This window comes from Mus caroli, unplaced genomic scaffold (genome assembly GCF_978045245.1).
Source record: "Mus caroli unplaced genomic scaffold, Mus_caroli_1 scaffold_18, whole genome shotgun sequence".
Classification (NCBI taxonomy): Eukaryota; Metazoa; Chordata; class Mammalia; order Rodentia; family Muridae; genus Mus; species Mus caroli.
In genome coordinates this window covers 64797173-64811764 of record NW_028227273.1, presented here as the reverse complement: position 1 = coordinate 64811764, position 14592 = coordinate 64797173, and the positions used below count along the sequence as shown (strand labels likewise).

Sequence of the window (14592 nt, the reverse complement as noted above, 5' to 3'; positions counted from 1 at the left end):
GGGGGAGTATTAGACATTTCCTTCATTTTGGACCCAGAGAAAGAAATCTGCAAGCAGAGTACTCTGGGCAGCTTGCCAGAGGCCAGCGGGTAGCCATTTCTTGACTGTGTGGTCCGAGTCAGGTCTTGAGGCTCTCACTTGCAGGATGTATTATGGTGTGAGAAATGTCCACATGCTGGCTTCTGCAGAGGGGAGAGGGGAGGGAAGGAGCCCGGCGGCTGTTTTTCCTGGTAGTCCGCAGTCTGAGAATGGGACTCAATCTCCCTGATTTCTGAGGCGGTTGACAGCATCCTTTCCTTCTGTGGGACTGCTTTCCTCATCTGTGAGACAGGGAGGAAAAGATCGCGCTCTGGACCCGATGCCCGAGGAGCTTCTGGGAGGAGGGGGAAAAATCTCCAGACATAGTGGGACTTCTTGGGATTTTTAACTATTTTTTATTACTTATGGGCTTGTTTTGTTTTTGAGAGGGTCTCAATGGATAGCCCAGGCTGGTCTTGAACCTGTAACGCCCCTCCTGCCTCAATCTCCCAAGTATAGGATTCCAGGCTTTTGCTATCATACTCAAATGATCAATTTATTTATATTTGAAACAGTGTCACATATTTCAAGTTGGTCTCCATCGGAATAGGTAGCTGTCAAAACGACCTTGAACTCCTATTTCCCCCTCCCCACCCCCCCCACCCCCCACTGGGCGCTGTTATTACAGACGTGACCCCGCATGCCCAGTTTATGGGGCCCTGGAGATCCAACCCAGGGCTTCACTTCCAGCAAGTTAGGCAAACACTGTACCAACAGACCCACCTCCCGAAACCCAGGATTTTATTTACTAATATCAGTGATCTGGAAGAGTTAATCCTTCCCCGAGTTGATCAGGGACAGACCCATATACACTCAGCTCTAACTGTACTGTTTTTCATAGATGTATGTGGTTCTGCTGGTGCGCTGCGTGACAAGCGAATAGCCCAGGTGGGGGGGAGGGGAGGGCGCGCCCTCTTAACGCGCGCCGGTTCTAGCTGTCTGGCGCGGGCTTAGATTCCCAGAGGGGAGGGCGGGCCAGCGAGTCCTGGGGATCCGTGAAGGAGTGGGTTGGTCCTGCCTCTGAGGGGGCGGGGCCTGGGCCTATATAAGAAGGCAGCTCGACGCCAATTGCAGCAGCCGAGAGGTGTGAGCCGCCGCGGTGTCAGTCTAGGGGAATTGGAGTCAGGCGCAGATCCACAGCGATATCCAGACATTCAGAGGTGAGAGCTTCGTGGCAGGGAACAATAGTTCTTCCCCGCAGCAATGCGCTGAGCCCAGGGGGTGTCCCCAGAAGCACGCGACCGCGCGCATGTGTGTGTGTGTATGTGTGTGTGGTGATGGGTGGATCACCTGTGTGTGTATATGTGTATTTGTGCGTGCCCGGCAGAGTCACAGGTGTGTCCGCGGCAGGTGAATGACGGGTATGGGTCTGAGCGTCCGTAGTGGCTGAAGGCTTCGTTTGTTGGAGTGTGACGAGGGTCAGGGTATGTCGCGGACTCGGCATACAGAGTCTGAACTCCAGGACCACGGATGGCAGCCACTCTTCCAGTCCTTGGAGACCCGGTCCGAGCGATGGCTGGCGGGGATCGGCTACCGGGAGCTCGCTTCTGGTTGCCAGTGTTTCTAGGGATTCCAGGTGCGGCTCGCCCAAAGCGTGAGAATGAAGCTCACGGTGTCCCGAGGTGGGTCCGTGGTAGCGGTTGTGACAAGCTTCGGCGAGTCTATCTAGAGCTTAGCGCAGAGCGGTTCTCCGATCCCATGGGTGCCGCTGGGTCCCCGTCCTTGTGGACCAAGTGCCCTGTTTCGCGGTAGCCACCACCCCACTGGGCTCTGAGGTCAGCGCGAGCTGTGTCCTCCGCCCTCGGGATCGTGCCTGGGCACGTCCTAGAGGACAGGCGAGGAGGTGACTCATTGTGACAAGGAGACCCCGGGCATTGGATTGAGATCAGAATCGCGCCACAACTGGGGATGGGTCAGTGGCAGCCCAGAAGCCCCTTTCCTTGCCCGGGCACAGCCTCGTTCCTGCCCCGTCCCCTCCCCCGCGCGGCACAGTGACCTATTTGGCGGGCACAGTATGTTCCCAGGGAACCCGGGACACGGGGAGGTCCAGGACGCGGTGTCCGGTCCCCGCTCGGCGGCGCGCCCTCGGGGACAGGGAGTCTGGGCGGGTCCTGTCCACCCTGCCAGCCCGGGAAGCGCAAAGGGTCCCACCCACCGCGCCCACCACGACCCGGACCAGTGGCCGTGGGGCGCGAGAGGAGCCCGCACTGTAGAGCGGCCGGTATCCTCGCGGAGTGAGGTTTACGGGGTGCCGTACATCAGACGCCCCGGGGCTGGGGCCCTCGACCCAGTCCACACCCAGTGTAGGAAGGTGACCGGGCTGAGTGCGCTCACTAGGGCACATCCATTCCACTCGGAACCTCCGGGGACAAGGGCTACACTTGCACCCTGGTCGTGCGGGAAAGACTTTGGGCTTGGGTTTGGCATTTGGGGGCGCGCTGGCAACTTCCTCTGTCCCCTACGTCGCGTTTCAGAGAGGACACTCAGTCAGATTTTGTTGTCCTCGCCCTCATCTATTTTTATTTTCCAGGGATCTGACTCATCGCGTGCTTTGGGTGTGGAGATCAAGGTGGAGGGGGCCAGAGCTAAGAGCACTTTCTTTGCTCTCGAGTGTCCGTGCGTGCGTGCGTGCGTGTGTGTGTGTGTGTGTGTGTGTGTGTGTGTGTGTACGTGCGTGTGGTGTGTGTGTGCGCGCGCTCGGTCTGGTTTCCCAACATAGGCGGGAATTTAGGAAGCCTGGGCTCATCGTGACGTGTTTTGTGGCCCGGGGTCCCCCTCCTTTCCTCTCCTCTCTCCACCCCAGGGTGACGCGCAGCTCCGGTGCCCAAGCAGTTTTGGCGGGCGGGCAGCGCCGGGCAGGAAACTGACTCACCACTCCTTGCTCGGCCTACGCACCGCCTACCGAGCGCCATTTCCTGAGTGTACAGTGCCCCCTACCGGCCGCAGTGAGGACTGCAAAGCCGGCTAGGCGCGGGTAGCACCACCGGCTCCTGCCACCCCCACCGCGGCTTAAAGGGAATTAAAATATGCCTGATGGCCAGATACAAGTGATTTTAGCAGGGTGTGCTAGCGGACTATTAGGGAGGCGTGGCCCTTGAGAGACAAGGTGGAGATCGTGCCCCTCTTGGGTTCCTGGTCTTATCTTCAGCTATGAAAAACTGGGGACTATCCAGCCTTAGCCCATTGGTGTCTTGCCTTCCTTCCTCTGGCCCCTGTGAGCTACCATCTGGGGAAGGGCACCAAACTTGTTTTTCGGCTTAGTTTGTCTGGGGAAATGAGCCAATCTATATTTCTATATCTATGTAGATCTCTCTCTCTGTCTCTGTTGCTGTCTCTCTCTGTCTCTGTGTGTGTGTGAGAGAGAGACAAGCTTACAAAATGGCCCCAGCTACCAGTACTATATAGACAGGCTGGCCCAGTGGCCTGGAACTCATAAGGATCACGTGCCTCTGGTGGAGTGCTGGGATTAAAGACTCTCCCCATAGCAAGGAGCTCAATCTATATTTACAAAAAAAGCTTTTCCAACTTATTTTAATGGACTCCTCTGGTCATGCCCCTCAAGGTGAGAAGAAGAGAGAATGATCAATACTAGACCAAAAGGGTCTGAATTCAACCCCCGCTTGTGAGCCCTGTGCCTTTGGGCACACATTCTGAACCTGGATTAGCTCTGCCATAAAAGAATGTGATATTGCCATCTATTAACGATAGCTTTTGGTGGCTCACAACTGCAATCCCAGCACACTAGAGGTAGAGGCAGGAGGATGACTGTGAGTTGTACTAAAGGATGTTAATAGGCCCCAAGCTCTACCTGTAGGCAGAGGCCATCTGAGGTCCTTGAGGCCTCTGAGGTCTGCACCTTGAGAATCCTTTTTCGGGCAGTGGGTATCCTTGTTACACCTGTGTTTTGGTTGGTTGGTTTTTAGCCAGGCTCTCACTTATGCACACCAGGATGGCCTTCAACTCACAGACATTTTGCCTCTGCCTCCCGAGTGCTGTGTTTTGGGAATTGGCTGTTTTACTTATTTATGGAAGCCACAATGCTGGCCACGTTCCCTATGTAGTAGCCAAGGTAGACCCTGAACTTCTTTCCCTACCTCTGCCTCCAGATCGCTAGGATTACAGGTGTGTGCCACCACACCCAGTTTTATAGAGAGCTCCTTGCTTAGCATGAGGCCCAGGCTTTACCATCGGAGCCCCAGACTCTTCATCTCTTCTGGCTTCCTACCTTGAATTGTAGTCTGGGTACCCCCTTCTCTCTTCCAGCTGTGGGCAAACTCACCCTGAGGTCTTTTTTTGTTTGTTTGTTTGTTTTGAGACAGGGTTTCTCTGTGTAGCCCTGGCTGTTCTGGAACTCACTCTGTAGACCAGGCTGGCCTCGAACTCAGAAATCCGCCTGCCTCTGCCTCCCAGGTGCTGGGATTAAAGGCGTGCGCCACCACGCCCGACTCACCCTGAGGTCTTAAGGAGCTGGGTGTGTGTATGTGTGTGGTAGTATATGTGGTAAGAGCCCAGGGGGTCTTGCCTCAGGAAGCCACTGGGGCTCACCTTGCAAGCTCAAAGACTGGAAGGTTGGACCCATGCCTGAGAAAGTCCAGGCCCTCCTTAGAAGCTGCATCCCCTAGTCTTGGAGTCAGGATAAAGCAGGCAGGATGGGCCACTCAGGTATCCCTCTTTCCTGGAGAGGAGCCAGGTAAACCAACACCTTTAACTTTGTTTTTTTCAGTGCCTGTAAAACGGGTTCCTTGGGCACCGGCTATAGGCACGTCTGGGGCTGGGAGGTGTCTAGACTCCAGATTACCTGATCTGCCTGGCAGGATGTGGCTCAGCCTGGAAGAGCCTTAACCCTGCTCCACCCCTTCAGACTCTCCTCTCCCCCAGGCTACTGCCTCCTCCCAGGCTACTGCCTCCCAGCGCCCTTAGGAAAGGCCTCCAGCCTGGAGTACCTGTCAGTGACAGTGGGAGGGAGGGAGGGGCAGGGAGGAGGCTCTGTCAGAACTAGGGGCAGAGAGGCACGCTCATGGCTTCTGTTTCTCAGGGTTGCCTATGTTAACTTAGTTCATTCTCAAATAGGGAGTCCAGAGATGTTAGGGTACTTATTCGGGGTCACCCAGCAAAGCCTTGATTCTGATCTGGGCAGTCTAGCTCCGGCATTCTCGCCTCTCTCCCAGCCACCGTGCCAGCCTCGCGAGTATGTTGCCACAACCACACTGGCTAAGAAACTGAGGCCGGAGACATGGAATCACTTTTTAAAACTGGCGCCAAATAGCAGCACCAATGCTATACAGTTTATGTGTAATATCCCAAAGTCCAGGGCACTTTTGATTGGCCAGATGGAGTTAATCACCAAGACAGCAGGGTAGGGAGACTACTGGACCTGGCAATTCACACGTATTTGGGATGTTCACACCCATGAAGAACACGTTAGCACATTGATTTTAGCTGATAGAATTCCTGGGGTAAACAGGACGGTGACCCCTACTTCTGTGGACATCAGCCATGACCTTGGGGTGCAGGGCTGGCTGAACTCAACACCCACCTTAGACTCATGGTGTGGTGGAAAAGCACCTGCAAGGACCAGAGGGAGCCTGAAGATTGTGATTGATGGGGTAGTTTCCATAGTGACCCGGGTCCTTCTTGTGTTTCAGCCACAGGCACCATGTCCAATCCTGGTGATGTCCGACCTGTTCCGCACAGGAGCAAAGTGTGCCGTTGTCTCTTCGGTCCCGTGGACAGTGAGCAGTTGCGCCGCGATTGCGATGCGCTCATGGCGGGCTGTCTCCAGGAGGCCCGAGAAAGGTGGAACTTTGACTTCATCACGGAGACGCCGCTGGAGGGCAACTTCGTCTGGGAGCGCGTTCGGAGCCTAGGGCTGCCCAAGGTCTACCTAAGCCCTGGGTCCCGCGGCCATGACGACCTGGGAGGGGACAAGAGGCCCAGTACTTCCTCTGCCCTGCTGCAGGGGCCAGCTCCGGAGGACCACGTGGCCTTGTCGCTGTCTTGCACTCTGGTGTCTGAGCGGCCTGAAGATTCCCCTGGTGGGCCCGGAACATCTCAGGGCCGAAAACGGAGGCAGACCAGCCTGACAGGTAAGGACAGGAGCAGAGAAGGAGAAAGATCCTGCAAGAGGCCTGGAGAGGAGAGGCCACCATTTGAGCATGGCCTTTACAGAGAACATTCCAGCCCTTCCCCACCACCAAGCCATTCCATAGGCGTGGGACCTCGTGGGGCTCAGAGGAACAGTTGATGTTCATATGATCCAGGCATTTTTCTCTGCAGTGACCAAAATGCCCAGGATAGTGTGATGATTGGCAGTAGAGCTCTAAGACGGGAGCTGGGCTGAAGAGATGGCTCAGCAGATGAGGGCACTTACTCTTGCTGAGGGCCTGAGTTCGATTTCCAGCACCAGAACTAACAACTTTCTATAACTAACTCCGGGTGTTGGGGGATCTACCCTCTCTAGAGCCCTGTGCCTCTGACCAGGAGGTGTTGTGGCTGTGGCTTTTCCCCACGATGAGCCACATGTCCCTTAGACTCTGGGGAATGATGTCCTTCCCCTTGGCATCTGGCCTGACATCTGTTCTCTCTCCACAGATTTCTATCACTCCAAGCGCAGATTGGTGTTCTCCAAGAGAAAACCCTGAAGTGCCCATGGGAGCCCCGCCCTCTTCTGCTGTGGGTCAGGAGGCCTCTTCCCCATCTTCGGCCTTAGCCCTCACTCTGTGTGTCTTAATTATTATTTGTGTTTTAATTTAAACGTCTCCTGTATATACGCCGCCTGCCCTCTCCCAGTCTCCAAACTTAAAGTTATTTAAAAAAAGAACAAAACAAAACAAAAAAAAAACCAAAACAAACCTAAATTAGTAGGACGGTAGGCCCCTTAGTGTGGGGGATTTCTATTATGTAGATTATTATTATTTAAGCCCCTCCCAACCCAAGCTCTGTGTTTCTATACTGGAGGAACAGTCCTACTGACATCATCCCATCTGCATCCGTTTCACCCAACCGCCCCTTCCCCCCATTCCCTGCCTGATTCCTTGCCACTTCTTACCTGGGGGTGATCCTCAGACCTGAATAGCACTTTGGAAAAATGAGTAGGACTTTGGGGTCTCCTTGTCACCTCTAAGGCCAGCTAGGATGACAGTGAAGCAGTCACAGCCTAGAACAGGGATGGCAGTTAGGACTCAACTGTAATATCCCGACTCTTGACATTGCTCAGACCTGCGAAGACAGGAATGGTCCCCACTCTGGATCCCCTTTGCCACTCCTGGGGAGCCCACCTCTCCTGTGGGTCTCTGCCAGCTGCCTCTCTATTTTGGAGGGTTAATCTGGTGATCTGCTGCTCCCCCCCCCACTTCCCCTTCCACAGGTCTGCAGGAGGCATCTCTAGGCACTTGCCCCAGAGCTCAGTGGACCGGAAGGGAATGTGTATGCAGGGTACACTTAAGTGGGATTCCCTGGTCTTACCTTAGGCAGCTCCAGTGGCAACCCCCGCATTGTAGGTCTAGGGTGGGTCCAGGGTGGGTCCTTGGTGGTGAGACAGGCCTCCCAGAGCATTCTATGGTATGTGGTGGTGGGGGTGGGCTTATCTGGGATGGGGACCCCAGTTGGGGTTCTCAGTGACTTCTCCCATTTCTTAGTAGCAGTTGTACAAGGAGCCAGGCCAAGATGGTGTCTTGGGGGCTAAGGGAGCTCACAGGACACTGAGCAATGGCTGATCCTTTCTCAGTGTTGAATACCGTGGGTGTCAAAGCACTTAGTGGGTCTGACTCCATCCCCAAACACCCCTGTTTCTGTAACATCTTGGTCTGGACTGTCTACCCTTAGCCCGCACCCCAACAACATGTATTGTGGCTCCCTCCCTGTCTCCACTCAGATTGTAAGCGTCTCACGAGAAGGGACAGCACCCTGCATTGTCCCGAGTCCTCACACCCGACCCCAAAGCTGGTGCTCAATAAATACTTCTCGATGATTTATAATGTCTTGTCATTAGAGCAAATGGTGTGTGTGTGTGTATGTATGTATGTGGTGTGTATCTGTGTGTGTTGTATGTGTGTATGTGGTGTGGTGTGTGTGTGTGTATGTGGTATGGTATGTGTGTGTGTGTCTGTGTGTGTTGTGTGTGTGTGTTTGGGACTGGCTACTTGTGCTGTTTGCACCCACCCGGGGTGTGTGTCTGTGTGTGTCTAAAAGTATACACGTGTGTAATAATTCCCCACCCCACTCTCCCAGTGATGGTACTTGAACCTAAAGCCTTGAGCAAGATAGGCAAGAACGCCATCACTGAGTTGTAGAACTCCATCACTGAGAGTTGTAGAACTCCATCACTGAGTTGTAGAACTCCATCACTGAGTGTTGTAGAACGCCATCACTGAGTTGTAGAACTTCATCACTGAGTTGTAGTACTTCATCATTGAGTTGTAGAACTCCATCACTGAGAGTTGTAGAACTCCATCACTGAGTTGTAGAAGTCCATCACTGAGTTGTAGAACTCCATCACTGAGAGTTGTAGAACTCCATCACTGAGTTGTAGAACTCCATCACTGAGTTGTAGAACTCCATCACTGAGTTGTAGAACTCCATCACTGAGTGTTGTAGAACTCCATCACTGAGAGTTGTAGAACTCCATCACTGAGTTGTAGAACTCCATCACTGAGAGTTGTAGAACTCCATCACTGAGAGTTGTAGAACTCCATCACTGAGAGTTGTAGAACTCCATCACTGAGTTGTAGAACTCCATCACTGAGTTGTAGAACTCCATCACTGAGTTGTAGAACTCCATCACTGAGTTGTAGAACTCCATCACTGAGAGTTGTAGAACTCCACTGAGAGTTGTAGAACTCCATCACTGAGAGTTGTAGAACTCCATCACTGAGAGTTGTAGAACTCCATCACTGAGTTGTAGAACTCCATCACTGAGTGTTGTAGACCTCCATCACTGAGTGTTGTAGAACTCCATCACTGAGTGTTGTAGACCTCCATCACTGAGTGTTGTAGAACGCCATCACTGAGTTGTAGAACGCCATCACTGAGTTGTAGAACTCCATCACTGAGTTGTAGAACTTCATCACTGAGTGTTGTAGAACTCCATCACTGAGAGTTGTAGAACTCCATCACTGAGTTGTAGAACTCCATCACTGAGTTGTAGAACTCCATCACTGAGTGTTGTAGAACTCCATCACTGAGTTGTAGAACTCCATCACTGAGTTGTAGAACTCCATCACTGAGTGTTGTAGACCTCCATCACTGAGTGTTGTAGAACTCCATCACTGAGTTGTAGAACGCCATCACTGAGTTGTAGAACTCCATCACTGAGTTGTAGAACTTCATCACTGAGTGTTGTAGAACTCCATCACTGAGAGTTGTAGAACTCCATCACTGAGTTGTAGAACTCCATCACTGAGTTGTAGAACTCCATCACTGAGAGTTGTAGAACTCCATCACTGAGAGTTGTAGAACTCCATCACTGAGAGTTGTAGAACTCCATCACTGAGTTGTAGAACTCCATCACTGAGAGTTGTAGAACTCCATCACTGAGAGTTGTAGAACTCCATCACTGAGTTGTAGAACTCCATCACTGAGTTGTAGAACTCCATCACTGAGTGTTGTAGAACTCCATCACTGAGAGTTGTAGAACTCCATCACTGAGTTGTAGAACTCCATCACTGATTTGTAGAACTCCATCACTGAGTGTTGTAGAACTCCATCACTGAGTTGTAGAACTCCATCACTGAGTTGTAGAACTCCATCACTGAGTGTTGTAGACCTCCATCACTGAGTGTTGTAGAACTCCATCACTGAGTGTTGTAGAACTCCATCACTGAGTGTTGTAGAACGCCATCACTGAGTTGTAGAACGCCATCACTGAGTTGTAGAACTCCATCACTGAGTTGTAGAACTTCATCACTGAGTGTTGTAGAACTCCATCACTGAGAGTTGTAGAACTCCATCACTGAGTTGTAGAACTCCATCACTGAGTTGTAGAACTCCATCACTGAGTGTTGTAGAACTCCATCACTGAGTTGTAGAACTCCATCACTGAGTTGTAGAACTCCATCACTGAGTGTTGTAGACCTCCATCACTGAGTGTTGTAGAACTCCATCACTGAGTGTTGTAGAACTCCATCACTGAGTGTTGTAGAACGCCATCACTGAGTTGTAGAACGCCATCACTGAGTTGTAGAACTCCATCACTGAGTTGTAGAACTTCATCACTGAGAGTTGTAGAACTTCATCACAGAGTTGTAGAACTCCATCACTGAGTTGTAGAACTCCATCACTGAGAGTTGTAGAACTCCATCACTGAGAGTTGTAGAACTCCATCACTGAGAGTTGTAGAACTCCATCACTGAGTTGTAGAACTCCATCACTGAGAGTTGTAGAACTTCATCACAGAGTTGTAGAACTCCATCACTGAGTTGTAGAACTCCATCACTGAGTTGTAGAACTCCATCACTGAGTTGTAGAACTCCATCACTGAGAGTTGTAGAACTCCATCACTGAGTTGTAGAACTCCATCACTGAGAGTTGTAGAACTCCATCACTGAGTTGTAGAACTCCATCACTGAGTTGTAGAACTCCATCACTGAGTTGTAGAACTCCATCACTGAGAGTTGTAGAACTTCATCACTGAGTTGTAGAACTCCATCACTGAGTTGTAGAACTCCATCACTGAGTTGTAGAACTCCATCACTGAGTTGTAGAACTCCATCACTGAGTTGTAGAACTCCATCACTGAGTTGTAGAACTTCATCACTGAGTTGTAGAACTTCATCACTGGGTTGTAGAACTTCATCACTAAGTTGTAGAACTTCATCACTAAGTTGTAGAACTTCATCACTGAGTTGTAGAACCACATCACTAAATTGTAGAACTTCATCACTGAGAGTTGTAGAACTCCATCACTGAGTTGTAGCTCGCGTCCATTGGTTTCATTTTGAGACAAAATTTATAGTTTTTTCCTATTAAAAATGTTTTTATATTCAATATAGTTTAACAGTAAAAGTTCTTTAAATTTTTAAAATTATATTTATTTTCGTGAGTATGTTGAGAGTGCATGTGCACAAACACACACAAAGACTACAGCGTGTGTCTCCTCTGGGCATTCTGTATCTAAATCTTTCAGAATTGGTGGCAAGCATTTTTTTTTTTTTAATAAGAATGGAGAACACACACACAAAAAAAAAAAAGAATGGAGAACACAGTGCTCCATTGCCTCTCAGTTGCCTCTCAGTATACTCGTGTTTCTTTTTTTTTTTTTTTTTTAAGATTTATTTATTTATTTATTTATTTATTTATTATATGTAAGTACATTGTAGCTATCTTCAGACACTCCAGAAGAGGGAGTCAGATCTCCTTACGGATGGTTGTGAGCCACCATGTGGTTGCTGGGATTTGAACTCTGGACCTTCGGAAGAACAGTCGGGTGCTCTTACCCACTGAGCTATCTCACCAGCTCCGGTGGCAAGCATTTTTACCCCTTGTGCCCTACCGTGCCCCTAGGGACCGCATCCTCTTTGGCTCTGGTCTAGGAAGCTGCTTCCCCATCTTCTGCCCTAGCCATCACTCTGTATGTCTTTTTTTTTTTTTTTTTTTTTTTTTTTTTTTTTTTTTTTTGGTTTTTTTGAGACAGGGTTTCTCTGTGTAGTCGTGGCTGTCCTGGAACTCACTCTGTAGCCCAGGCTGGCCTCGAACTCAGAAATCCGCCTGCCTCTGCCTCCCGAGTGCTGGGATTAAAGGCGTGCGCGCCACCACGCCCGGCCACTCTGTATGTCTTATTACAGCAAATTATTGCTTTTGTTTTGTTTTGGTTTTTTCGTTTTTTTCAAGGCAGGGTTTCTCTGTGTAGCCCTGGCTGTCCTGGTACTCACTCTGTAGACTAGGGTGATCTTAAACTCAGAAATCCACCTGCGTCTGCCTCCAAGTGCTGGGATTAAAGGCTTGGACCACTACACAAGTTTTATACAAGTTTAAAAAAAATTAAAAAAAGTCCTTTGAGAGGAGGGAGCCTCCATAAGATCAGGCTGTGGGCATGCCTGTGAACCAGTTCTTCCTACACTGCGACCCTTGAACACAATTCCTTCTGTGGTGGTGACCCCCAACCATAAAATTATTTTCATGGTTACTTTGTAACTGTAATTTTGCTACTGTTACGAATCATAACTGTAAATGCCTGTGTTTTCTGATGGTCTAAGATGACCCGTGTGAAAAACTCATTCCACCCGCCCCCAGAGGGATTGTGACCCACAGGTTGAGAACCACAGCTGGAGAGCATTTCCTTAATTAGTGATTGATGGGGGGAGGGCCCAGCTCATCATGGGTAGTGCCATCCCTGGGCTGGTGGTCCTGGGTTCTACACGAAAGCAGGCTGAGCAAGCTGTGGGAAGCAAGCCAGTAAGCAGCACCCTCCACAGCCTCTGCATCAGCTCCTGCCTCCAGGGTCCTACCTGTTTGAGTTCCTGTCCTGACTTCCTTCCATGAACAGTTCTATGGACATGTAAGTTAACTAAATCCTTTCTTCTCCAAGTTGTTTTGGTTATGGTGATTATTGCAGCAATAGAAACCCTGACTAAGAGAAAATAACTGTAAAAATATTAAATATAACGTTTTTTTTCTTTGTTATTTTATGGGTATGAGTGTTTGCCCATATGTATATCTGTGCCAGCCGAGGTCAGACAAGGATGTCAGATCCCCTTGAACTGGCATTTCAGATGGTCACACACCGCCACCTGGGTGCTGGGAACCCAACCCAGGTCCTCTGCAAGAACAAATGCCCAGCGTGGTGACACACACCTCTAATCCCAGCACTTGGGAGGCAGAGGCAGGCGGATTTCTGAGTTCGAGGCCAGCCTGGTCTACAGAGTGAGTTCCAGGACAGGCAAGGCTACACAGAGAAACCCTGCCTAGAAAAACCAAACCAAACCAAACAAACAAACAAAACAAGTGCTCTTAACTGTGGAGCCATCTCTCCAGCTCCTCCGGTCTTTTGAGACAGTGTTTCACTATGTAGCCCAGGCTGGTTTCCAATTGTCTATGTAACCAAGGCTGGCCTTGAACTTTGATCCTCCTGCCTAACTATCTTAGATGGTTTATACCATTTGGACCCACTTTCAGGGTTATCACCTCTATTTCACTGATGAAAAAAACAAACAAACAAACAAACAAACAAAACCCAAAGCCCCCTAAAAACCATGGCCAACAAACTGAAGTCCCAGGGAGTGTCAGAGTCTTAAGATCTATCATGAAGCCTGCTGGTTACACAGCCTACTTGATAAGCCCGAAAGGGGAAGTGGTAAGGATTCCAAGTAGGGACTCGGGGTCCAGCTGTGTCAAGATGAAATCTTTGACGTAACCCAGGCTTTCTCAATATTCCGGAAACGGCTGCCCAGATGCTATCTGGGTCCCATCTCCTGAGGCCCTGCTGCCCACCCAAGCTATGATAGACATATTTTGGAACTGGCAACTGGAGGAGGGGACCCAGGGTACTCTCTCCACCACGCCCCAGAACAGATAGCTTCTGTGTCAGCATTTACCACACTGTGACAAGAGACCACACAGCTGGGAGGGGCCAAAAGTCAGTCTGGAAGCTTTGTTAGTTATTATCATTATTTCTTGGTTTTAATCCTTAGTTCCTAGCTTGCAGGAAGCCTTCTACCACAGGGTAGAAAGAGGGTCCCTCGAGTCCTCCTCTGACTGCATGAGCAAACCGTGGTTTGCACATGTGCACGGTGGCAGGTCCCCAAGGATCTGGGACCAACTACACCGTAGAAGAAGAGAACTGACACCTGCAAGTTGCCCTTTGACCTCCGCATATGAACCTCATGCAGCACGCATGTGCATCCCCCCACATCCTCCACCTCTCCACACATATGTACACACCCCTACACAGATATTTGCACAAAATAAATATACACAAATATACACAAACTACATAAATTAATACATGTTATATAAATATATAATTATATATCACTTTTATATAGTATATATAAGTGATATATAAATATATAAATTCATATAATATATATAAGTGATATATATAAATATATATATTTATATTCTTTTTTCTTTCTGGTTTTTCAAGTTGGGGTTTCTCCTGCCTCACTGGAACTCACTGTATAGACCAGGCTGGCTTTGAGCTCACAGAAATCCACCTGCCTCCATCTTTCAAGTGCTGGGATTAAGGGTGTGTGCCACCACCATCTCCTGAATAAGTGTATATTTTTTTTAATGTCTAAAACTTAAATCTAGCAGGGATGATTATGGAATCAAGTGCTCTGGCTTTTGTGGCCTTAACCCATCCTCCTAAGGGCTAACTCAATACATAATCTTTTTACTTACACGGAACGGCGGAATGGTGTCTTTATCATGCACGAGGTTCTTACACACGTTTGAGTGTATTGCTGTCTTTTTATTTCCTTTTCCTCTTCCTTTTTTTTTTTTTTAAATCTCTGAGAAAAAGCCTAGCCATGTAACCCAGGCTGGCTTTGAACTCAGATCCCCCTGCATAACTCAGAT

At 49.7% G+C, this 14592-nt stretch overlaps 1 protein-coding gene across 1 annotated transcript; it reads left to right on the top strand.

The window, feature by feature from the left end:
* Positions 1–1144: 1144 nt before the first annotated feature.
* On the top strand, positions 1145–8054 carry Cdkn1a (cyclin dependent kinase inhibitor 1A). The gene is made up of 3 exons (XM_021149101.3): positions 1145–1238; positions 5724–6164; positions 6670–8054. The coding sequence occupies exons 2-3, from the start codon at positions 5735–5737 to the stop codon at positions 6717–6719; spliced, it is 480 nt and encodes a 159-aa protein (XP_021004760.1). The 5' UTR covers positions 1145–1238; positions 5724–5734; the 3' UTR covers positions 6720–8054.
* The last annotated feature ends 6538 nt before the right edge of the window (positions 8055–14592 follow it).

Bases quoted from the DNA above. Each gene is read 5' to 3' on its own strand.
- Cdkn1a (XM_021149101.3), top strand. From the start codon at position 5,735: ATGTCCAATCCTGGTGATGTCCGACCTGTTCCGCACAGGAGCAAAGTG. The intron at 6,165-6,669 runs GTAAGGACAGGA...CTCTCTCCACAG, and splicing joins GAGGCAGACCAGCCTGACAG to ATTTCTATCACTCCAAGCGC.